Source organism: Nannobrachium achirus (genome assembly GCF_963921795.1).
Source record: "Nannobrachium achirus genome assembly, chromosome: 14".
Classification (NCBI taxonomy): Eukaryota; Metazoa; Chordata; class Actinopteri; order Myctophiformes; family Myctophidae; genus Nannobrachium; species Nannobrachium achirus.
The window spans coordinates 19,457,061-19,482,168 of NC_137821.1; the positions used below are offsets into that span (position 1 = coordinate 19,457,061).

The following is a 25,108-nucleotide window of genomic DNA, read 5'->3' on the forward strand; positions in this document are numbered from 1 at the left end:
CTCTCTCTCTCTCTCTCTCTCTCTCTCTCTCTCTCTCTCTCTCTCTCCTTCAGGTAACCTTGGCTCCCAGCTGGTGGAGTATAAGGAGGAGATGTACATCACGTCAGACTGCGGCAAGACTTGGAGACAAGTGAGTCGTCCACTTTTCATTTTCTTTTTTCATTTTCACCATTTTAATAACTCTTTTAGTGCTAAAACCGAACAATTTCGGTAATTTTTTTCAATCCAATACAATATATTTTTTGCTATTTTACTTACCCTGAGCTGCTAGTAGCGACGTGGGTGGTCCTGGCTCGTCCATCGCTTTCCAACGAGCCATGCTACATGTTGCGACGATTTATTCCATTGAAAATGGTTTCGAATAAAGTTTAGAGCCCCCCCAAAAAAACTCTATTTTTGCAAGACGTATCTGAGGTACCAAAACCGAACAATTTCGGTTTCTTTAATAAAATGAATTAAATAATCGGAGGCCTCAACGAAGCCCCGGTCTAAATCTTGATCCAAGCCGCCTACCGAGCTCTCTTTCCACCGGCCCGTAATCGGGTAACGCCGCCGAAACGCGCCGCCCAATCCAATACATAGTCACATCTTTAGAGCTCATTTTCTCTGAACTGTGTTCCTAGTGCAGCGGAAAAGTTTTTTTTGCGGCTAAATAGCCTCCGATCGGGCTTCTAAAAAAATAAATAGCCGATAGCTAACTGTTAGCTCTCGGCCTCCATTTCACGTTCATAACTGTTTGCAGAAAAAACACAAGCCACTTCTTCGTGGTTAACCGGATGTTACTATGAAGCCTTATGGAGGAATGGCTGGCACTCTAGCGGCACCTTGTGGCCCCTGGCAGTCATCGTGTTAACTAGCGGTTTGTGTTAGTGTTGTTAAGTGCTTCTGCGGTTTCATGTCAAATTCAGTGTTAAAGTGATCCCTGACTAATACGACAAATATGTCTTAATACATTATAATTGTCCTCTATGACTACAATGTAAAGTTAAAAACACCTTAAATATTTTATTTCTTCTAGAAATAGCTAATCTTTCACTCAGTAGGGGAAATGCCTGTCGCAAGTTGATGATGTCATAAATCATGTGTAATTTTTATGGCATGCATGTGCAAAAAAAACAAAACACAAACACATTTGAAATATTGATTTGATGCTCATATTAACCATAGGAAGTATTACGTTTGTTTTTATTTTCACATGCATGCCATCAATTCCATAGGGATAGATCACACTTGACATTTATGACATCATCAACTTGCGATGGGCATTTCCCCTATTGAGTGAAAGATTAGCTATTTCTAGAAGAAATAAAATAATTGAGGTGTTTTTAATTTTACATTGTAGTTATAGAGGACAATTATAATGTATTAAGGCATATTTGTCGTATTAGTCAGGGATCACTTTAAAACTCACTTGTAAAACTGCACTGCAGTTTTGTAGTTTTTACACAGTTGTATTCGACTTTAACTAAGTAACTTGTGTAGCTATAGAATAGATGCTTGTTTTGAAAGAGAGCTTTTAGCATAACTCAATTTGAAATTTAGGAGTCTGCCCAGCATTGGCTGTTCCACTTTCATCACTCATATATGATATATATATATATATGATATTTCATATCACGATTATTGTGACAAAAGAAATCGTGATTTATGATACCATTATCCTGGGGCTGGACATTTGCCAAAGACATTTGATCGAGAGTGAAAAAAGACTGTATCAAGTACTTATATTATAAATACCTTTTACCAATTATAGAGGAATAGTTTAAGTGGTACTGGATGCAGCTTGGCAAATAAAGGTGAATTGATCCCAGTGCATGATGGAGGACGATATCACGATAAATGAAATCTCCACGATACGATTATCGTCAGTGTTTTTTATCACGATAAACGATAATATCGCTTATCGTCCCATCCCTAATCACTCGTCCCTTTTGACTGTTGGCAGGTTTTTGAGGAGGAGCACCACATATTGTTCCTGGACCACGGTGGGGTCATTGTCGCCATCAAGGACACCTCAATACCCCTCAAAATACTCAAGTAAGACGGCCACTCCAGAGGCAATCACAGAGCTACAGCACTCTGCAGCTGAGACGCAGACATCCTCAAAGCAACATTAACATCACTCACCTTTACAGGCCACAAAGACCTTGCAATCTGCGTTTCACACTCAGCGAGATCTTATCTCGACAGCCTTATTAGATAAGAATTAAATAACGGGAAATGGAAGATAAGGAAGCGGTCGCGAAAAGAAAAAGAGCAAGCTTATCTTCCGCCTGAATCAAGTGACCTTTCAGGTGGTGCCAATCTCCCCCTGAGCAGCGTCCTTAGTGCTCTGTTCCCTTATAACCCGAGCTGAACTCAATGGCTGACTCCCCTGCACCGCCAAAGCGGCGGAAAACATCTCTAGGCTGTTCTGAAAGCTCCAGTAAAAAATACAAAAACTAAATCTGCTTGTAGTACTTGAAAGACAACGTCTTCAAATTAATCTGTGCTCCCCCGTGGCAGTGAGAGGAGAGAGAGAGAGAGAGAGAGAGAGAGAGGACAAAGGTAATCGTGACTTTACCTCCATCAAGAACCTTTTCTGGTCAAGAATGTTTCTCTACCCAAATGGAGAGGTCTTTTTTGAAAATGCCTTTATTTACTTACTACAGAATTACTACTACAATTCTGCAAAAAAATAGATTACTGTGCCCCTCCCACAGCCCATGTTAAGTTGAACACCTCAAGAGTGTCTACTGTTCTGTAATAGGCGTGCTCAAGAGAGAGAGAGAGAGAGAGAGAGAGAGAGAGAGAGAGAGAGAGAGAGAGAGAAGAGATGACATGACATGCAGCAGGAAGGACCTTAGCCTCATGTGGAATGCACTGTCACCAAGTGAGCCCCCGGGGCACCCAGGAGGGCCCTTGTTTGATTTCAGATTGCAGACAGCAAAAAAAAAGAAAGAAAATAATCATCCACTCTCCCTGTCCTCGAGTGCTCTTGTCTCTCAGAGATAATTACCGTGCAGCTCGCCCTGTACCCCCGCTGTGGTACAACGTTAACAAGTGCCATCAACCGAGTGGTGCCCTTTTCACGTCCACTTGATAACCCCAGCTATACAGCCCCAGAGAGTGGTGACATGTGGGGCTGGCGTGCACTCCCACTGATACAATTACATCCATCCCCGCATGCATGTGTTTATCTGCCCATTGAGGCTCGAATAACAAACAGCCTCTAGGCATCCATATCAGTTGCTTCTGAAAAGTGATTGAAATGCGCGATCAAACATGGACACAGCTGTGTTTTGTACATTCGCGATTAAGTTCTACTTCCAAAGAGTTTATTTGTTTTCGAGAGATAGTGTAAATACCTCGTGGTTGTACAACAAGATGTGTAATTACTAGATGTGTTTGTACTGCTGATCCGGATTATCGATGCAGCTCATGTCTAATAATATTTGAATATTTGACTGAGACTCACTGGGGTGCGAATGCAAGTGAGCCTGTCAGTGTCATCGATTTTATACAGTAGGAATGCGTATGCGTGTGCGGGTGTGAACGGAATTCTATACGTCTCCACGGTTTGAGATGATAAATAGGCCATCACTGCCTCGGGGAGAAGGTTGTTACTTTCACACATATTGACTGAGCTGTCATTGTGTTTTACACAGACTAAATTCCCGTCATAATATGAATGGTTGTGTAAGAGGCAGAGAGCAAGATAGACACTGACTTGCCCCTGGTGAGACTTGAGACAGCTCAAACCACTCGCCAGGTCGCGAGGGGTGTCGCACCAAATGTAAACTTTTAGATCTGCTATTTTTGAAAAATCATGAAAATTTGAATGTCTTTGAATATTCTAAATGCTTCTAAGTTTTTTTTTTGTGAAAAACCTATGTTTCTATGTCAGTGATGCTCAAACTTTTTCATGTCAAGGACCCCCAAAATTATATGTATTTGGCCACGGACCCCCATCTCAAAAAATACATATATTCAAAGATTTGCACACATTTTCACGAGTTTTCAAAAATAGCAGATCTACAAGCTCGCATCGCGGCACTCGGTGCCGTGCCTCATGTGGAATGCACTGTCACCAAGTGAGCCCCCGGGGCACCCAGGAGGTAAACTGAAACTCGAAAACTGCTCGTCGTGAAGCTAACATTTTCTGTGCATGTTTCTCTTCTGATTAGCGGCTCGCTGCGTTCGTTGTTATCACATCATCGACTCAGCCAGTGGTGCTATAGCTCTGCACAGCTCAATTCCACATTGATCCCCTCTCCACATCACACAAGTCGCATTTACACCCTCGACTCCAGTAGCTGTGGAAAGCCGATAGGCAGTGATTGTCGTTTGTGTGCTGTACCCTCTCGTTCTGAGTTCACACTTGAGGCCTGCGCCAAGTGATGTTAAAAAGTGGTAGAACTTGAGGGTTTCATGTAAAAACATGACGGCTCAAGTCGCCGACGGTTGTGTGACGCGTTTGCTTTCACTTGACAGATTCAGTGTTGATGAAGGGCGAACGTGGACTGTCCATAACTTCACCAGCACCTCTGTGTTTGTTGACGGGCTCCTGAGTGAACCGGGAGATGAGACACTGGTCATGACGTGAGTATGGCACACGCACGCAAGCAAGCACCTGAGAAACCATAGATATAAAAACCTAGATACCTAATTTTGTCGCTGCTGTTCATTGGAGCGACCTGTAAAAAAGGGAAGGCGGATGGCACGCTGCTACTCAAAGTGACTACTGGCCAATTACAGCACGTCTTTTCTGGGACTTTTCAGATTCTAGGGTGCGTTCGAATAAACAAACGACCAGAGGGTTCCTATCTGAACGCACCCTGGGTTACGAAAAGACCCATCCCCAGCTGCCTCTGATTGGCCTACCTAGAACGCACCCTTCTGTGCCGCATGCGGAAGCGATACAGATGCCCCAGAGCCGGAAAAGGTGTCTACCTTTTTGAAAAACCATGAAAAAGTGTATGTTCCCTTCACGTCTGTGTGAGTTTCTTCCTTGTTGCACCAATTGGCACTCGGCGATGTTGGCAGGCAGCTAGCGCTCTTTGCCACTGATTCTCACTCGAGGTTCTCCTCTTCCTCTTTTCGAGGACTTGATGGTCCTAAAAGCTGAAGATGATAAGACTCCCACTTTCCTCTCTTCTCTGTTTTGAAACTATACTCTCTCCCCCTCTCTCGTCATCTTCTTCTCTGTATTTTGCTCTCGCTGGCGTTTCCCTGTCTCTACACCCGCTTGCGCTGAGAGTGTAAAAAGATACTCTACTATTGGGTCCAAACGGATCCTTTTTGCTGTGTAGAAGCACTTTTGCACTTTCGCTGTCCCTTGCTCCTTCTCTCACCCTCACACACAAACACAGACACGCATGGTTGTCCTCATCATCCGATGTCTCTATCTGGGAGTTAACTGGAGTCAGACAAGTTCACTTCATCTCACAGCTCAGAGATAGGATCTGCCTCTGGCTGGGAGGGAGCTGGTGAGAAGGTCAGGAGATGGCGAGAGGACCAAATCACAAGCACACAGGACAGCAGTTTACTATGTATGTCCACACACACACACACACACACACACACCCACACACACACACACACACACACACACACACGTACACACGCACACACGCACACACACACGCACGCACGCACGCACGCACGCACGCACGCACGCACGCACGCACGCACGCACGCACACACACACACACACACACACACACAAACTCAAAGGGGGACAGACACACACTCCTGTCACGTGTCAGATATACATGCGCACAGTGGTGTAAAGTAACTAAGTACATTTACTTAGTACTGTACTTAAGTACAATTTTGAGGTATTTGTAATTTACTTGAGTATTTCCAATTTCCAATACTTTTATTTACTTCGGATCCACTACATCTCGGATCCAAATATTGTACTTTTACTCCACTGCAATTATTAGGAAAAGCTTAGTTACTAGTTACTTTATAGATTTTGATTATTATTGGAAAATTAACCACTTTAGCCCTATATATATTTTGGCTGTATTTACAAAAGATTTTGATGCATTTGCATTATGCATAATGAGTACCTTTACTTTTGGTACTTTAAGTACAGTTTGATGCCAGTACTTTTGTACTTTCACCCAAGCACATTTTGATTTCCCGGACTTTTACTTGTAACAGGGTATTTCTAAATTGCGATATTGATACTTTTACTTAAAGTAAGAAACGCGAGCACTTTTTCCACCACTGCACGTGCACAGGCAGCAAGTGTCTGGCTCCAGTGAGATAGCAGCCTGGAGCGACGGCGTGAGCAGCAGAGTGCGGCTGATGTCTGGGAGATAAGCCGGGCTCTATTTCCTAGCCATGGAGTTTCGATTTTCTGACGCCGCAAAGACCACCCGTCTCATAATGAAGGGGCTTAGCAGCAAGGACAGGTGGGGGAGGCCTCCTGTCACTCATACTAATGACAGTCACTCAAAACCCCCAGACTCCCGGTGGCTCTGGGAACATCACGTCACATGCTTTCCAATCAATGCCAATACACATTTTTGGGTGGGTGGGTTTGTGTTGCTTTGGTTGCTGTTCCCTAACAGCCATTTATCACCTAATGTATTCCCTTCCACATTCCCTGTCACGTTTCCAAAATGGCAAAAATAAATAGACAAATTAATAAAAAAATATATATATATTTTGGCCATATTATGTATGATTTTGTCACTGTCGGGCAGAAACCTTGTATCTCCAAGTTTCAAATGTGTACGTTTTTTCACAAGGTAAAGCCCTGCTTCATCATACAAGGCCATCGCACAAAGGTAGTGAAAACAGCAGATCTACAAGCACACAATGCCTCGCGACGCAAGGCGTTGTGTGCTTGTAGATCGGCTATTTTCACTATTTCAAATCATTTTTAAAATGATAAACACAAAACGAACGGTTTTGGACATACAGGGTTTCCACCCGACAACGACGATATGATATGATATGATATGATATGATATGATATGATATGATATAGTACTTTATTGTCTTGTCACAACAGCCATGTATGCGAAACACATACACACTTTTGACATAACAAAAGGAACAAAAACAGAACTAGAAAGACTGTTCCTTCGAAACAGTGTGGGCTCGCTTCCAACCCAAAACAATAATAGTAAAAGTGTCAAGTTCCCAGGCAATGCTCTCTTTCATTTTACTGACGTAAAATGGTAATGCAAATACAATGTAGACAAGCAGTGTTATTACATGAACTTAAAGGACCAGGTCACCTTTGGGACAACCAGATCTTATTTTATTGTTGTGTGGGGACACGATCAACACAATGTTGAGTTATTTTTTGTGTTCAATCTGTGTTTTTAGATATTTTAGTATTTCAGTATGCTACAACTGGTCATATGATGCATTTTGCATCATATGATGCATGAGATGATGCAATATCATGCTACAAAGCATCATATGACCAGTTGTAGCATGCTGAAATACTAAAATATCTAAAAACACAGATTGAACACAAGAAATTACAGGATTGTGTTGATCGTGTCCCACACAACAATAAAATAAGATCTGGTTGTTGTCCCAGAGGTGACCTGGTCCTTTAACGGTATGGGGGGGGGGGGGGGGGGGGGTACGTTTTAGCATGAAAATATCCACCTGTTTCCGCGAGAATTTACTGTAGCATTATGTGTGGGACACATCCGGAGAACAGCAGACATACAACCTCACACCACCTGCACAATGCACGATGGGACGTTGGAAACGTGTGGATACTACCATGTTAAGTGCCAAGCAGGAGGCACATGCTCAGCAAGGTTTACTTAACTTACCGAATAAAATTTATTCTCATTTTCTGAAAATAGCACATCTACAAGCTCATAACGTGTCACATTGTATGTCAGATGCACAGTGTGTGGTTACTGTATGTTTTGTATTAATACAATCTGCAGGAGATACTACTATGATAGATAAATAAAGAAATAATTAAGATAACAATAAAAACAATGTGGACGGGTAAACAAACAAGTTCGAGACCAGTAGCATGTTGAGAACTGAAGTTATGGCTCTTTAAAGCCCGGCCATTTGGGAATTCGCAATGCTCCCCCTGGAAACAGCTCAGGGACCCACCAGAGGTCCCCGAACCACACTTTGGCAACCAGCCATGGACCCCCTGGAAACCTTTCAGGGACCCTCAGGGGTAACCGAACCACACTTTGGGAACCAGCAATGGACCCTCAAGGACCTCCAGGTTTCCCTATGTTTTGTATTAATTCTAAAATCTGCAAAGTAACAAGTAACTGAAGCAGTCAAATACTGTAATTGTAGTGGAGTATAAGTAACAAAAATGGAAAGTAAGATATGATGAAAACATAATAAAAATGGTGTCATTCTTTAGTGCTGAATTGTGCCGTAAATTTTATAATTTGTGCTGCTATCATTATTGAGATATTCTACACGACACCACTGTTCTGCTGCTATCTTCTACAATGAAATACTGCTGCACCGGCAATCAGTATACTGCTGCTAAATCTGCTAATTCATAACCATATAAATATTTATATATATAAATATATATAAAAGCACAATTGATGATTTCAACTGCACAAATTAGAGCACATCCAGCACAAAAAATGTAGACCATTTTTCCCGATTTGTAGCCAAACAATTGGGGTGCAAGCCTAAGCAAAACTATAACTTAGAATAATCCCTTATTCTTTTTAAGTAAAATTTCTAAAACACTACAAAACATGTCTCAAAGACAAATACAAGCAAACGTCTCCACAGTAACAGTTGTTTGTGTGTGTGTGTGTGTGTGTGTGTGTGTGTGTGTGTGTGTGTGTGTGTGTGTGTGTGTGTGTGTGCGTGCGTGCGTGCGTGCGTGCGTGCGTGCGTGCGTGCGTGCGTGCGTGCGTGCGTGCGTGCGTGCGTGCGTGTGCGTGCACATTGTAGATCAACTTCATAGCAGTATTAAGTGGTCCATCTATGTTTTTTTATTAATAATAAAATCTGCAAAATAACAAGTAACTGATCGAAGCTGTCAAATGCTGTATTTATAGTAGAGTATATGTAACAAAAATGGAAAGTAGAATAAAAGTACCTCAAAATTGTACTGTAGGTACAAGTACTTGTATATACTTGAGTAAATGTACTTGGTTACTTTGCAGCACCACTAGCCTTACATTAAGACGTCTCTGCCGAGACTTTCGCATTGTCACTGCAGGGCCGACTTATGTAAGGCTACATCACCACAGAACAGCCAATGACAGCCAAGCCTTTAATCACAGCTGTGTCAATCAGTAGAGTGTAGAGGGACATTTATTTATAGTTTTAACTATAACTATAGTTTTATACATCACACAGCTTAGACATTTGGATCAAATCAGACAGCAGACCTGTGTGAACACATTGATATGAAACGCATATCTGAAGTGTGAATATTGCAGCCACAGCGACTTAATATAAACATGGGTCCCTTTCCCCTGTCTCACTCTCTCCCCACTCACTAAACCCATTGAAAATGCATTGGGTGCTTAAAGTTAAACATTTTTATTTTTTTATAATTAAACTACAAAACATTTCAAAACCAAAAGTACAAGCACACGTGTCCTCAGTAAGCTGAACACATAAAAATTTGAATGGTGTTTAAAGGTGTAAGCGTTTAGGAGATGAATCGCGCCAAAGTTTTGAGGAGATACTGACTGACTGACTGACTGACTGACTGACTGACTATAAATAATGAAGATAACATACGTGTGCTCGCCTTCCAGGCGAGCCCACAATTACTTAAATAAAGACAAAGTGAGTGATATGTCATTAAAGAAAACAACCTCCTACTTAACAACATCTATTTGACAACATTTGTGAGCATACAAATGCTGTAAATGTCCCTAGCATGGTTAGTCACAGTCATGCAGGCTGCCTCTGTTTAAAGGCATGTTTCCCTTCTTTTGCGAGGAGATGCTGCACAATAGACATCCGAGAACTGAGCTAATCAAGTACCCAATTAGACAAAGATAACCTACAAAATATTCTAGTCACCAATAAATCAATCCCTTCATTGTAGAAAAAATTCTAGTGGAATAGATCAATGTGTTGCATCTGATGTGATGTCCCAAGGACATAACATATAATCTACGGTATGTCTGAACATGGTAGATCAAATACTAGCTTAAGCATAAATCCAATGCCCCTCTGTACTGTAGAGTGCTTAGTGTTTTATCTCAAAGCCAAACCACACTAAATTAGCTTTGTTAATAAGCCTGAATAGAGCATAATTATGAAAGAAATGTTTTGGTTTAAATTACATTAATTAAATTAAATTGTGTAAATAATTGCACATGCACAATGGATTGAGGGTACTGAAACATAGCGTTTTTTTTGTATTAAATCATCCGACATAATTAAACTTAACTACTCCTCATTTCGCTGGGGAAAGCCCCCAGGAACCCCCTCAAGGTCCCCTGCAAACGACTGGCCTAAAGTATTTTTAGTATTTTTGTGGAGAGCAGAACTTATAATGCACAGTATCAGGGACGTGCTGGGCCCCTGATTCAGCCCGAAAACATTCAGAAAACAGCCGATCTGTGCGAGGCGTTGTGTGCTTGTAGATCTGCTGTTTTCACTACTTTTGTGCGACGGCCTTGTATGATGAAGTAGGGCTTTGCTTTGCGAAAAAATTTACACATTTGAAATTTGGAGATACGAGGTTTCTGCCCGACAGTGACGATTTACTTTGTTGGCCGCCCAGCCCCACAAAATGGAACGAAGGCCGACATTTTATTTTAAATTTTTTCTTAATGGCCGGCCTGGACCGGCCGGGAATGAACCGGCCGTTCGGGAGTTGTCCCGCTTGTCCCTGCACATTATTTTTCTACTGGGAGTTTTCCCCTACCGGGGGAAATCAAATAGAGACATAAAATAGAGACATAAAATACATAATTGTCCCTGTGACCTTTCAGTCACCAGACTCACCCTGCTTGTTAACGCTGGTGGGACATCATACTGCAGGTCATAACACAGGGGAACTGGAGCAACTTCAAGGGAGGAGGAGTAGGACAAAATACATCGTTCTCTTTAATGACATTAGCTGAGACGTCACCGGCCTGTGCCTGGTGTTCCCAACGATGTGACAGATGGCGAGGCTGACACAACGGCATATGCCAGAGACACTGACATGTTGCACATCAGTCTGGTATTATCATGCTCCCCTCTGTCACAGATGGGGAAGGTAAATGATGCTCGTAAATTTGTCAATTGAAAACATATGTGATCCTTTAGATTGCACAGTAGTAAAACAGCGCCATCTAGGCTTTATACGATACTGGGTCTCCTCTGCTAATACTTCCAAGTCGGCCATCCTACCCAAATCAAATTCCAGACCTAACCGAACATGGTTCAGATCACCAGACGCGGTGCCTCTCTACCCATAAGCACAATGAAACAATAGCAGCAGTTAACGTGCCCAGGGGCACCCATTAAATGGTAAATGGTGCATTTATATAGCACTTTTATCCAAAGCACTTTACATAGATTGTACATTACCTTCACCCATTCACACACACATTCATATACCGACGGCAGAGGAAACCATGCAAGGCACCGACCTGCACATCGGGTGCAATTAGGGGTTCAGCGTCTTGCTCAAGGACACTTCTACACTAACTCTGGGGGATCGAACCAGGAACCTCACAGTTGCCATCCAGCCCCTCTACCGGCCACTCTACCCCTGAGCCACTGCCACCTCCTAGGATGCTACAATCTATTTAGGCACCAGTGGTGGTCAGTAACATGGTTAATGATCGAGTATGTCTCCATTTGAATAAGACTGAGTGTGTTAATATTACTAAGTACAGTATGTGCGTGTGTGTGTGTGTGCGCGCGTGTGTGTGTAGTGTGTTTGGACACATCAGCTACAGGTCAGACTGGGAGCTGGTCAAGGTAGACTTCAGACAGTCCTTTCCTCGTCCGTGTAACGACGACGATTATGACTCTTGGAATCTCACAGATTTGCAGGTACAGTAACACAAACATTCAACCCCAACAAACTGTGTAGTAATACAGTACATAATACACATACACTATACAGTGGAAAAAGCGGCTTTACGCAGCCCTGGATATGCCACCCTGCCTGGTGGAAATCTGTGATCCACAGAGCGGCCCTTTGTAGTCGTATGTAGGCACACACGTAAACAGACATACTGTACATACCAACACACATGCACAGCCCTAAAACATACACGCACGCACACACGCAGTGCAGACCATGTATGACAGTCAAGTAGCACAGCACAACATATTGTCATTGTCAGGCACAAACCTTGTACTGTATGTCCAAAACCATTCGTTTTGTATTTAAACTAGGGAAAAAATAGCCGATCTACAAGCACACAACGCCTCACGGTGCGAGGCGTTGTGTGCTTGTAGATCGTCTAATTTCACTAGTTTTGTGCAGCAGTCTTATACAGTATGATGAGACAGGGATTTGATTTGCGAAATGATTTGAAACTCGGATAGCGTCGTTGATGTATTGCATTTATCATTTTAAAAATGATTTAAACTAGTGAAAACAGCTGATCTACAAGCACACAACGCCACAACGACGATATGATAGTTGACCATTCTCTTCCATGATTGGCTACTTTCAGGGAGAGCAGTGCATCATGGGCCAGGAGAGGAGTTTTCGGAAGAGAAAGGACACAGCGTTCTGCATCAACGGGAAGAGCTACACCTCTGCCCTCACTGCCAAGCCCTGTGTGTGCACAGAGAAAGACTTCAACTGGTGAGCAAACACACATTCTCTATATCAGTGGTTCTCAAACTTTTTTTCATGTCAAGGACTCCCATTTGACACTTATTAGCCCGCGGACCCCCATTTGAAAAGAAAACACGAGGGACCCCCTTTAAGAGAATATTTTTACGGCTCCATCAGTGATTCTAAACCATTTTAATGTCGAGGACCCTCAGTTTGACATGCATTAGGCTACGGACGGATTTATATTGTAAAATCAATGTTAATTTTACGTGTCCATTTGGCTCCATTTGTACACTCTCTGAGTTACATACCCAAAAAGGGTCCATTTGCTTCCTAAGTATCATTTAGCTGGGGACCCCCTGGAACTCCCTCAAGGACCCCTAGGGGTCCAGCCTGTCATGACTCATTGGTGTGCGTGTGCATCTGTGTCTGTGTGTGTGTATGTGTAGTGACTATGGTTTTGAGCGAGCCCAGATCTCAGCTATGGAGGGCAGCCGTTGCTTTGCTGACTTCTGGTTCGAGCCGGACTCCCCGCCTGAACACTGTCATCTGGGAACCAAATATGAATCCAGTACTGGGTGAGCAGTTTCATACAGGATCCTAAGAACATAATAACTTTAAAAAAAACATATGAAGGCTGGATGGTCCCAAAAGGAGCAGTTTCATACACACATTCTGCTGAAGTTTAAATGATTCATGAAAGCAAGAATAAAAGGAGTAAGTGCATTTTGAGGTGAGGAACCCAGGGAAGGACAAGGCGGGGGAGACTCCTTTCTAGTGCCAAAGAGGTGCCTGTGAGAACATTTCAGTCAGGAACACTCACGTCAAAGTAGATTTAACCATATTGCACAAAATGGAATACAGTTAAACTTGGCTCTAAAGAGAGATAAGCAAACGTTAAGCAAAACCCCACATAGGGGTACAATAGTAGTACCATTTGCAATACATTGACATATTAGCTTGATTCAGCAGACAAAAAAGTATTTGAGCCTATGCCAGACTCAAAAGGTGGAAGATGGGGTGGAGGAGACAGCTAAACAGTATAGCGGATGCGAAGCAGGCACCAAGACAAGCAGAGCTACTGTAATAGTAACTAACGCTATGCTTCATCAAACACACTTGACCAGACAGGTGACCAGAGATGCCTAACTGGTGAACACAGAAGGAATCATGGATACAGCAGTGGTTCCCAAACGTTTTAGCTCGAGACCCAAAAGAGAAGTTAGATGTTTGGCCGGGACCCAAACTAGTGAAAACAGCAGATCTACAAGCTCACAATGTGTTGATTTGCGCAGCGTTGTGAGCTTGTAGATTGGCTATTTTCACTACTTTTGTTTTCTAATTCATGGAAGTTCTTACATTTTTCTTTGATTTCTTCATGAAATTACTGAAAAAAATTTGAATTTGAATTGAACAAAGGGACCCAAACATGTTTTTTCCACAACCCACAAATGGTTCCCGACCCAGTGTTTGGGAAACAGTGGGGTAGAGAATACACAAATGGACCAGAGCAGAGGTAACGATCAGTGAAAAATAGACCCATGCAACGAGATGAAAGGCCACGATGAGACCCTCTGTACTTTGTTGACCTGTACTTGGCCCCCTCCTTTTCTGCGGTGGTCACAGGGGGTTTCTAATGTGTGGCCCCCTGCTGTGTTAGATATGAAGGTGGTAATGTGTTAGATACAGTATGAAGGTGGTCTCTAATGTGTGGCCCCCCTGCTGTGTTCCAGGTACAGGAAGGTTGTATCTAATGTGTGTGACGGGGGAGTCAACAAGCAGCAGAGCAGCAAGCAGCACGCATGCCCTCTGCTGCCCCCTAAAGGCCTACAGTTGCGCATAAAGGAACAGATGCTGGCCTTGGCGCCCGGTGATGACGTCATGTTTAGTGTCCACCAGGAACAGGTAGTGACTTACATGACAGTTTGAGGTATACAGTACAGTATCTTATATGTATGCACGTATATGTTTCTCATGCTATTCATACGCTGAGATGGCAGTGCCCGAGTTTGAACCCATAACCTTATGATCTGTCTAGTCTAGTCTGTCTTAGAATTATGTAATTTGTTTCTCGACATATTTATATTTTGAAAGGGCGCTTTTCACCTAAGGGCGAAAAGCGAGGTTGCGCCATGTCTTGGCCATCTGGCCAGTGATATCGGACCAGTTACCCATATATGGAGACCACTGGTACCCATATAGGATATAGATCCATCACAGATATGGGCTCAATATTGATGACATCAAGGATCTCCATATGGGCATAAAAGGGATCTGGTTCCCCTGGCATCACAGGGATCTCCATATCTACATAGTTTACAGTTTACAGTTTAGGCATTTAGCAGACGCTTTTAATCCAAAGCGACTTACAATAAGCAGATACAAAACATCACAAGATAATATGTCAGTACATCAACAGCAATATAACAAGTGCAAATGGATATCTATCTAGAAAAAAAAAACACAATAAAATCAAAGTTCTAAAACTACATATATGGGCATAAAAGAGATTTGGTTCCCCTGGCATCACAGGGATCTCCATATATGGGCATAAAGGGGATTTGGTTCCCCTGACATCACAATGATGTCAGCGCGTGAGAGTCAATCAACAAAAAAGACAAACGTTACCCATACATACAGATACGGTCAAGATGTGACTGTTCTGATACTAAACGTTGGGTGTTCATTGGGTGTTCCTTACAAAGATGCACATTTTAGAGATATTGAATATTGAACTTTAGCTAAAATGGACATAGCATTGTTACTTAATGCTTCTCATGTACCAATTTTTGTGGCTGTGGCTTCCCAGGGTGACACCACCACTACCAAGTACCAGGTGGACCTTGGGGACGGTGTGCGTGCCATCTACCAGAACCTGACAATGACGGACGAACCCATCCAGCACCGCTACGAGAACCCAGGCGTCTACAAGGTCTCTGTGAAGGCTGAGAACACTGTGGGGCACGATGAGGCCATTTTGTACCTCCAGGTCACAGGTCAGTCTCTTACCGATCCCTGCAGCATTGTTAGTTTAATTAGTAAAACAATCAGCAAAGAATTTGCCTATATCACCAATTATCACTGGAGTCAAGCTATAGGTGGAAATGGGGACTTTGGAAAACAAGTTAATAAAACCTGAATAAGTCTGTAACCATTACCAATGTATGGGCGACTCTCTGAGCATTTTAATTAATGTGAAACACCCAAAACACACCCTTGACTAATTCAGGACCCTGTGCCATGCGGACACATTGTGCCCACATAATAGCTAAATTGACGTGGATAAAACCTCGTGGCACAAGCTAAGACCATGCGCCATGGTGAAAATCTCTGCCGTTAAAATAGCTCCCTGTGACCATGTTTATGACTGCTTTATCAATCCATGAAAGCTTGTTCAACGTGTATCCTTTTATAAAGCTCCTCTGCAAGAAGTGCATCTTGAAGTGGTCCCCATCGCTGGGAGGAACCAGGAAGTGAACCTGACAGCCATAGTTCTTCCCACCGAGGCAAACCTGACCGTCTTCTACTGGTGGATAGGAGACAGCCTGCAGGTAAAGTTTACAATGCATGCGGTTTTCTCAGTAGTCTTCTCTCTAATTGTGTATTTGTATATTTTGTATTGCATTTGTATTGTCAATTGTTTCCTGTTTTCTTGTTAACCTTCTACGACAGACGTAAGTACATTTTTTGCCCATTAAAACCTGGAAAGAATCTGTGTCATTTTAGCATTTGCTATTTTAAAAAGAGCAGATCTACATGCTCACAGCATGACATGTTGTGCCGCGCTACGAGCTTGCACATCTGCAAATTTTTGAACAATTTTGAAAGGAGAACTAGAACTACATTTGTAGAAACGGACTCAGGTCCCATCAGGCTGAGTTGAATAAGTGAATAAGGAACCTACAGTATTCCTTCCCTCTCCCCCCCACAGCCCATGCTATCGTTGGAGAACAGCATCCTGACCAGTTTCCCAGAGACAGGCCAGGTGTCTGTCACCGTTCAGGCTTCCAACAGACGCTCCATGGTGCAGGACACCAAGACCGTCCGCGTCTTCAGTAAGACAGGAGATTATCATATTTCCTTTCACGTCACCTCACGGCTCCTATTGAGTAATTGGGTGTAGTGGTAAAAATGGCTTTTGTCTGTTTCGTCAGCCTCACCTCAGAATTATTTCAGGTTCAGGTGGGGTCAAACATACACACAAACACACACGCGCACACGCACACACACACGCACACGCACACGCACACACACACACACACACACACACACACACACACACGTCCAGCGATACTGCCGTACAACGGAGTATGAATTCTGTGATTCATTGATTGAATACTTTATCCGTCAGTAATTTTAACGGCACGATGTAGTCAGACATATAGGCTCAAGAAAGAAATAAAAAAATGCCACCTCCCTTCCATAGGAAAATTGACTATACCTCTCCTTGTGGTCTTGATGATTTTCAGCCTGCATGTTTTGAAAGAAGCCAGTCATCCACATTTTAGTCGTTTTGTAGATGAGGATTTTCCCATGTGTTCTGTAGATGGGACGCACCAGATTGTTGTCGCTCCCTCTAGTATTGTGGCTGTGGGTGTCACTCACTTTGGAGAAGTAGTTAGTCAGGTATGAGGGTATTGAGGGCAGGGCACTGCCCCTTTGGCTATCTTAAAAACCAAAGCCATTTTTAATTGCTTAACCTGTCTTCTACCCCGAGCCACCCCAGACTAGCAAAATGTGTTGGAATTAGGTGGGTCATTGGCTATAGTGACGAGCGCTAACTCTAACTTTAATATTCAATCCCAGATAACTTCCAGGTCATCCCACTGAGCTTCAGCAAGAATCTGGACCGTTTCAACCCCAACATTCCAGAGTGGAGAGAGGACATCGGACTCGTGGTCACCAGGATACTGACCAAGGTAATAACGCTGATTGATCTGTAAAGCAGCCTGCTTAAAACATTCTTTACACTTTGTGCAGTGGGGGAGTAAAAGTAACAGTCTGTAATTCAAAATGTACGTGAGTGAAAGTATGAAAAGTACAAAATGTTTGAAATTAGCCAAGGCATAAAATAGGGCTAAAGTGGTTTATGTATGTTTTATAACATTATAATTTATATCTGCAAAGTAACTAGTAACTAAAATTTTCAAATAAATGTAGTGGAGTAAAAGTACAATATTTGGATCCGAGGAAATATTTGGATCCGAGGAAATTGGACATACTCAAGTAAAGTACAAATACCTCAAACTGTACTTGAGTACAGTACAGAAGTAAATCTACTTAGTTACTGTACTTTACACCACTGACTTATTTGTGTGTGTGATGGTAAAAATAAAAGTAAAACAATAAAAAGGCAGAGGCAGACAAAGTACTGTACAAGTTCTGTACAAGATAGATGGTTTGTTTATGGTAGTATGTCAGTGTGAATTCTGAATATAGGACACAGAACTTGAATTCAGCTATTGCACTGCGGAACATTCTGTGGTTTATTATTTCACACACTCTTGACCTTTGAACCCCAGATTACAGGTATTCCTCAGGAGTCCCTGGTGACCACGGTGAAGCCGGGTCTGCCCACCACGGCCGACCTGTACCTTCTCCCACTGGAGACCACGCCAGACAAGAGGAGTGTGTATGTGGACAAGGTAAGAGACACACACACACACACACACACACACACACACACACACACACACACACACACACACACACACACACACACACACACACACACACACACACACACACACACACACACACACACACACACACACACACATTTCTTTTAATATGTGATGTTTGTCTTGATTATTGGATTCATCTCACAGTTTGTGTTGAACGTCGTCAGACTGACTTTTGCTTGTCTTTTGACAGCGTGTGGCAGCCATCACACAGGCCGTCAGCGAGAACAACGTGAGCTTTGTGGTCCGAGGAGGCGTTCAGGTACTGGTGATGTTGGCGGACCCCAACGCAGGTAAGAACAACACGCCGCCTGATCCATACAGGAGGAGGAGGGTTGGGATCCGTTGAACGATTCTGGTTCCTTAGCGATTCTCTCTTAAAGGTCCGATTCCTTAACGGTTCCCTTAAACGATACCTATATATTCCTATATACTGTATATACCTCATTGGTACTCAAATTGAGGTACAGGGACCCTCCGGGTTACTTGAGGGGGTTCCAAATGGACCCTTAAAAGGTATGTAACTCTGAGAGTGTACAAATGGAACCAAATGGACCCTCACGGGTCCATTTGTACACTCTCAGAGTTATGGTGGTCCTTGAAATTATAAGATTTGAGAACCTCTGCTATTCTTATTGTTTTAGTAGACGTGAACTACAGTACTGTAAGTCCACATTACAGTGTGATAAAAACTGGTGATGGAACCGATTCCGTTTCCTCCGGTTCTGGGTCCCAAGCCTAAGGAGGAGTAGACAATTATAATTTGTTTTACTGTTTTGAGGTTTCATGGATATTATTGATCTATTCATTTATGGATAACGGCATGTTATTCATTTATTTTCCATTATTAATTTATTTTCCAAGGCCTAGGTCTAGTTGCTAATGACACAGCAGCAAGAACCACAGAGACCGGTGCGTTCATCAACCGTTCAACTATGACTTGCTGTGCTGACACTCAATACTAAAGCTTTACTCTGTCTCGTTTTCTTTTCCTTTCCTGATTCCTAAAAATGATACAATTACCTGTTTTCCACCACTATTCACTCACCTTTGTTGTCCTTCAATGAGATGAAAATGTGGATGCTTTTGAACTGGTTAACCTTGAGTGGATGTTTTTTTTTTTCTCTCCTGTGTTTCCTCTGCAATTTTGCTGGTGGATCTTTTCCCTTCCTGACTTTTGCGGGTTTGCCTTTAGTTTAGAAGCAGTGCAGTGATTGTAATGTAGACCAGTGGTTCTCAACCTGTGGGTCAGGGCCCCTAGGGGGGTCCCCAAATTATTTTGGGGGTTCCCCAGATGATTAAGTTAATGTGCAACATTATTTTCTCACTCAACAGTAAACAAACCAACATAAAGTTTAAGTGTATATTGGGTATCTGCACATTTCTAAAGTGACAATTTGAGGACTTTTTAGTACCTCTGAAATGACAAATTAAACATTGGCCAAAATTGTCAAATGTTAGTTGTGAGCATGTAGATCGGCTGTTTTCACAATAGAACCGTGTTGTACAAAATAAAGTAATGCCTCAACTCTTAGTGCTCGTCAGGTGGGGGGTCCCCAGTTAAAATATGATTCTTTTGGAGGTCGCGGCCTGAAAAGGTTGAGAACCACTGATGTAGTCGCCTGCGATGCTGGGCTATACTCGATGTGTTAGAGGTGTCACAGAAAGCTACACCCACACAAGGGACCAAATGTATAAAACTCTGAAATCTGTGCATGCACAAAACAGTAAAGATACATGCACAGCGTATGTCAGTTCCTCTCTAATCTCGAGACAGACTCTGATAGCTAAGCAAAAGAAGAGGAACCCAGCAAACACGGTCAGGACCTGGACCAATCAGTTAGGGCCAGATCAAGTCAAACCATGACTAGTCAGATCTGGCCTAGAATATCACCTGATTTCAACCAACATAAATCCTGCCCACGAAAACGGACATCTTGGATTAATCAGAGAGGGTCCAATCAAGGCCAGATAAATATCATAACTAGTCAGATATGTCCCAGAATATAAACTTACATGCTCATATTTCAACTAACATTACAAACAATAACAATAATCCTATAGTCCATATGACGTCCTGGTAATGACGTCAAGATCATCCCCACATGGCCTGTGATCTGGCCTAATTCTGAACGTCACCAGAGTCACCGGAGGACGTTATCATAACGTCATCATGACGTCATTTTTGGCTTGCAGGGAACTGACAGAGTGGGCGTTCCCTTTTATTTGACGATGGTTAGCCAGAATGTTTCCTCACTGATGAATCTCAGTGAAATTGTACGCATGTGCACAAGCATAATATCCCCTCCCGTTGACTCCCACAATGAACTATAAATGATGAATGCAAATTTAAAGTTGTACCATGTAACTTTTTTTATAAAACAAATCTTAAAATTGTCCTAACTCTTAAATCGCTAAAGTTTTAGAACACCCACTCCGTTATTTTCAGCTTCTGAAGCCTTCTCTTTATATGTTTTCTATGATTCTGACCGGGGTCCGGTTTTCGCGCAAAAATTACGTCATCATACACTACCGGCCAATCACAGCGAGGGTTATACACTGCCGGCCAATCACAGCGCATCTTGAAGTGGGGTCGCTAGCTATCACAATAGGGCGGCCATATTTGTAGGCGCCCGTGTGTCTCTATCTATACTCGGGTGAAACACTCCGTTTCTCCGGAATGCCTGAACGCACAGGAACCAGGGACCCCTCTAAAGATAGATCTCGGCGAGGTGGAGGCAGACGCGGGGGTGACGCGGGGGTGTGAGGCCCGGTCCGCGGCGAAAAACGGCCGAAAGACGCGGACGCTACTGACCACTAGTTGAGCAACTTACACAGTATAGCTTTAAGCAGCAATGGTGCTATACAACTGAAACCAGTGTGATTCACTAGTTAAGACAATGACTGCAGTAGGCTATATAAATGTATAATTAAGACTTGTATGTTAAAGGTCTGCAGAATTAGATAACTATTTCTCTAATAAGTAGTACTATAACCTTTTTCCCCCCTTTTCCCCAATTATTTTTAGGCCCTTTTTCTCCCCAATTTAGTTTTTATGCCAATTTATTCCTCCCCACACATTTCTGTGTTGTCACTGCTGTCGTATCCTACTGACTCACCTGCAGTGAGGAGCTCGCACCGGGAGGACGTGGGCCCTTCGTCCTACTCCTCCAGCCCAACACTCCCCAAGGTGGCGCGCCCCGGGCAGTATGATTATGTGCAATGACCGGTATCAACCCCCCCCCCCCCCCCCCCAGACATTTGGCCTACCGTATAATGTATATTGAATGAAAATGCTTTTGTGATCAACACCGGCTTCTTTAGATTATCATTCTTGTCTACTCCCAACATCACACTAATTGGACTCAAAAGACTGCATGCAGTACGCATTTCGTGTGTATGCATATTTTATATTTTTGGCCCCAGGTGTTTGTGTGTGTGTGCATCTGTTTGTTTGACTCTGTGCCTGCCCTTGCACACATACAAAAACATAGATATTGTTGTTTATCCATTCTTACTGGAGCCTGTGCCCTCTCTACAGGCTCCCAGGGAGGTGCTGGAGGGCCTGGTGTCTGGGCTCTTGCCATCATATTCATAATCGGCCTCATTGCCTCTGGATCCTTCATTCTCTACAAATTCAAAAGGTGAGCATACAGTACTGTATGTGTGTATACACCTCCCTTCTTACAAATATGATCGTGTTGAAAGCAACTGCATGTCTCAAAAAGACAAGGAACAGACAGTAACCCAAGATTATGTATTCTTTAAGAGATATTCATTCAATACAATCGAATTAGATTTTTCATTTACAACGCTGCAATATATGACATTTGCGCAAAACATTATGTAATCGTATACTGAACGGCCAAAGCCCAGATAGATCCCTATTTTGGAAGAGGAACCATTAAACCACCTGCAGCTGCTATTAGACATGACTGACACATTAGGATGGAAATTGGTTTAGAAGAGAGCAGGGACGTGCTGGGCCCCTGATTCAGCCCGGGAAAAAGAGTTGGAGAGGCCCTCATTGCACTACTGCTGCTACCCAAAGATTTGCCATTTCTGATCATGACAAGTGACGAGCCAGTGGGCCAATTACATGAGTTATATTTCATCGTTGTCGGGTGCAAATCCTTGTAATGTCCAAAACCGTTTCTTTTGTATTTATCATTTAAAAAACTATTTAAACTAGTGAAAACAGCCGATCTACACACAACGCCTCGCGGTGCGAGGCGTTGTGTGCTTGTGTAGATCTGCTGTTTTCACTACTTTTGTGCGACGGCCTTGTATGATGAAGCAGGGCTTTACTTCGCGAAAAAATGTACAAATTTGAAACTTGGGGATACAAGGTTTCTGCCCGACAGTGACGTTTTACTTTGTTGGCCGCCCGGCCCCCAAAATGGAATGAAGGCCGACATTTTATTTTTAATTTTTTCCTAATGGCCGGCCTGAACCGGCCGGGAATGAACCGGCCGTTCGGGAGTTGTCCCGCTTTTCCCAATGGCCAGCACGTCCCTCATGGAAGAGAGACTTTAAAGAGATTAAAGTATTCATGGCTCATATCGCACACGCACAGTATACAGAAGAGAGAGAAAGATCACAAAGTTTGTCCATCATTCACCCATGTACTGTAAATATCATGTCAAGTTAGTCCTCCAGTCGTCCACAACACAGGGATATCCTGTATCACATCAGGTGATTGCGTAAAATCTATATTTCATATTCAATATTCAATTGACAAAATCAATCCCTTGCTTCACCTGTCAAACTCCAAGTCTAAAAAAGAATTAACTACATGTAGGTTATTAATATTAACAGTATAATTGTATCAGTGACATGTTAGAATCTTACCGTATGTTAAGAATATTAATACCCAATGCATGTGAATAATGCGTCTGTAATATGTGTAACTTGCATGGTGAATGAATGAACCAAAGCATACTGGTGATAATTGTGTAATGTGCATGGTACCAATTAATGAATCAATGAAACCTTGTGATAATTGTGTAACTCCCTGTCTCTTTTCACCTAAACACCTGGCAGCACTTCCCTGCATCCCAACCACCAAGCTACACCAAATCAATGTCACTCAAATATAACATGCAATCGTCTGCATAAAGGCCCGTCTCACAGAACAACAATTCCCCCACAGTCCTTGGCTTAGGACTGAGGATGCCTATCCCCCACTGTTTTTCAGGAAGCTGCCGGGCAGCCGCAACGTGTACGCGCAGATGCACAACGAGAAGGAGCAGGAGATGACGAGCCCCGTCAACCACAGCGAGGACACGCAGCACATCATCCAGGGCGAGGAGTTCATCGACGACGACCTGGACTCGCAGACCCTAGGTAACGCTGGAGGTAGCCCCGCCTTCCGTTCCCTTATAAGGACTACCACTAACCACTGCTACTAAAAACACCCAGGGCCACTAACCAACCTGCTAACACATGTCAAGGTACCGGAGGAGTTTCTGTATTTGACGCTTTGTGATAGTATATACTGTCTGCAATTTAATCAATCGGAAAGGACTTTGGTAGTAGTTTGGAAATCTCACATATTAGCCACAGTTTTGCATAAATGTGGAAATACTAATAATTATACACATGTTTATTAAACTAGAGTATAATCTGGGGCAAGTTTAAGACTTTGTAAATTGATTGTTTTGCATGAAGCTAAAATTATGTTTATTACAATTATGATAATAGAGGGTATGCGCGTGACATCATCATGATACCCGGACGTTATGCGGGAACGCCTACTGAGTGGCAAAAAACTACTTTCTGGCCTTGACATCCAAACAGTGAGGTCCTATCTGTTTGCATTAAACAACGTAAAACTCACTTTGCCACTCACTTTGCCACTCGATTTGCCATTCACTTTATGCATGCGCATACCCTCTATCATGAACAGATTTAAGTTGATATAAGCCAGACCTAGCATGCTCTGGACTGGTGGTTCTTCCTGACCTCATGATGTGTTTTCTTCTTTCCAACCCTGGGTGTCAGGCAACCATTCGGGTGTGGTGCTGAGCGTCAACTCCAGAGACCTGCACAGTTACCTGACCAGCTGATGGCTGCCACGGTGACGCCAACGAGCTAGCCTAGCCTAGCCCATCCTAGCCTGCTACAGGCTAACGAGCACAGGGACTCCAACTCTGCCTTCCTCCTCTCCACCCCAGCCCAACATGCCCAGGGAGGAGAGGGCCACCTCCCCCATCTCTCTCTCTCTCCTCTCCTCCACTTGAACTCTTCTCCTCCACTAGAACTCTTCTAGCAAAAGGAACTGGGGATCCCTGCGGTACAGGTCGTAGCGCAGGAAACTGGGGCTGCTGTACAGGCACTCATATGGAGACTGGGACTGCACCAACACAGGAGACAAAGAGGTTGTTTCGGCTAGGGTCTCACCAGCCGTGTAGGGTTTGCCAGCTGGCATGGTGGTGACTGCAGTGCTGGAACAGCAGGCTGATGTGGTGACTGCAGTGCTGGAGACTATGCAGCAGGTACTGGTGGTGGCTACTGGGCAGGTGCTGGAGGCTGCCTGGAGTAGCCCTGGACTGGATAGGTATGATGGCAAGGCAAGCCAAGGAGAGATTTTGTTGTTTGGCGCCACAAGGACCTCAGGCAGGTACCCTATGGGTCAATGGGCCAGAGCTGGCTCAGGATAAACAGGAATGAATGACTCACCTATGGCCTCCCCCAGAACCTGTGCTGCTGG

At 43.3% G+C, this 25,108-nt stretch overlaps 1 protein-coding gene across 1 annotated transcript in view; it reads left to right on the top strand.

Annotated features, from left to right (window-relative positions):
- The window catches only part of sorcs2 (sortilin-related VPS10 domain containing receptor 2), a gene marked incomplete at both ends in the record, with an annotated part of 274,152 nt that extends 249,688 nt beyond the window's left edge, over nucleotides 1-24,464 (top strand). The window contains 17 exons of the mRNA XM_080741440.1: nucleotides 54-130; nucleotides 1,946-2,037; nucleotides 4,474-4,581; nucleotides 11,856-11,976; nucleotides 12,609-12,742; nucleotides 13,165-13,293; nucleotides 14,449-14,620; nucleotides 15,525-15,711; nucleotides 16,133-16,266; nucleotides 16,647-16,770; nucleotides 17,522-17,634; nucleotides 18,238-18,360; nucleotides 18,590-18,689; nucleotides 19,261-19,308; nucleotides 21,938-22,040; nucleotides 23,549-23,754; nucleotides 24,400-24,464. Of these exons, the coding sequence (XP_080597566.1) occupies nucleotides 54-130; nucleotides 1,946-2,037; nucleotides 4,474-4,581; nucleotides 11,856-11,976; nucleotides 12,609-12,742; nucleotides 13,165-13,293; nucleotides 14,449-14,620; nucleotides 15,525-15,711; nucleotides 16,133-16,266; nucleotides 16,647-16,770; nucleotides 17,522-17,634; nucleotides 18,238-18,360; nucleotides 18,590-18,689; nucleotides 19,261-19,308; nucleotides 21,938-22,040; nucleotides 23,549-23,754; nucleotides 24,400-24,464 (2,036 nt within the window). The remainder of the gene's footprint in view (nucleotides 1-53; nucleotides 131-1,945; nucleotides 2,038-4,473; nucleotides 4,582-11,855; nucleotides 11,977-12,608; nucleotides 12,743-13,164; nucleotides 13,294-14,448; nucleotides 14,621-15,524; nucleotides 15,712-16,132; nucleotides 16,267-16,646; nucleotides 16,771-17,521; nucleotides 17,635-18,237; nucleotides 18,361-18,589; nucleotides 18,690-19,260; nucleotides 19,309-21,937; nucleotides 22,041-23,548; nucleotides 23,755-24,399) is intronic.
- Nucleotides 24,465-25,108: the final 644 nt, after the last annotated feature.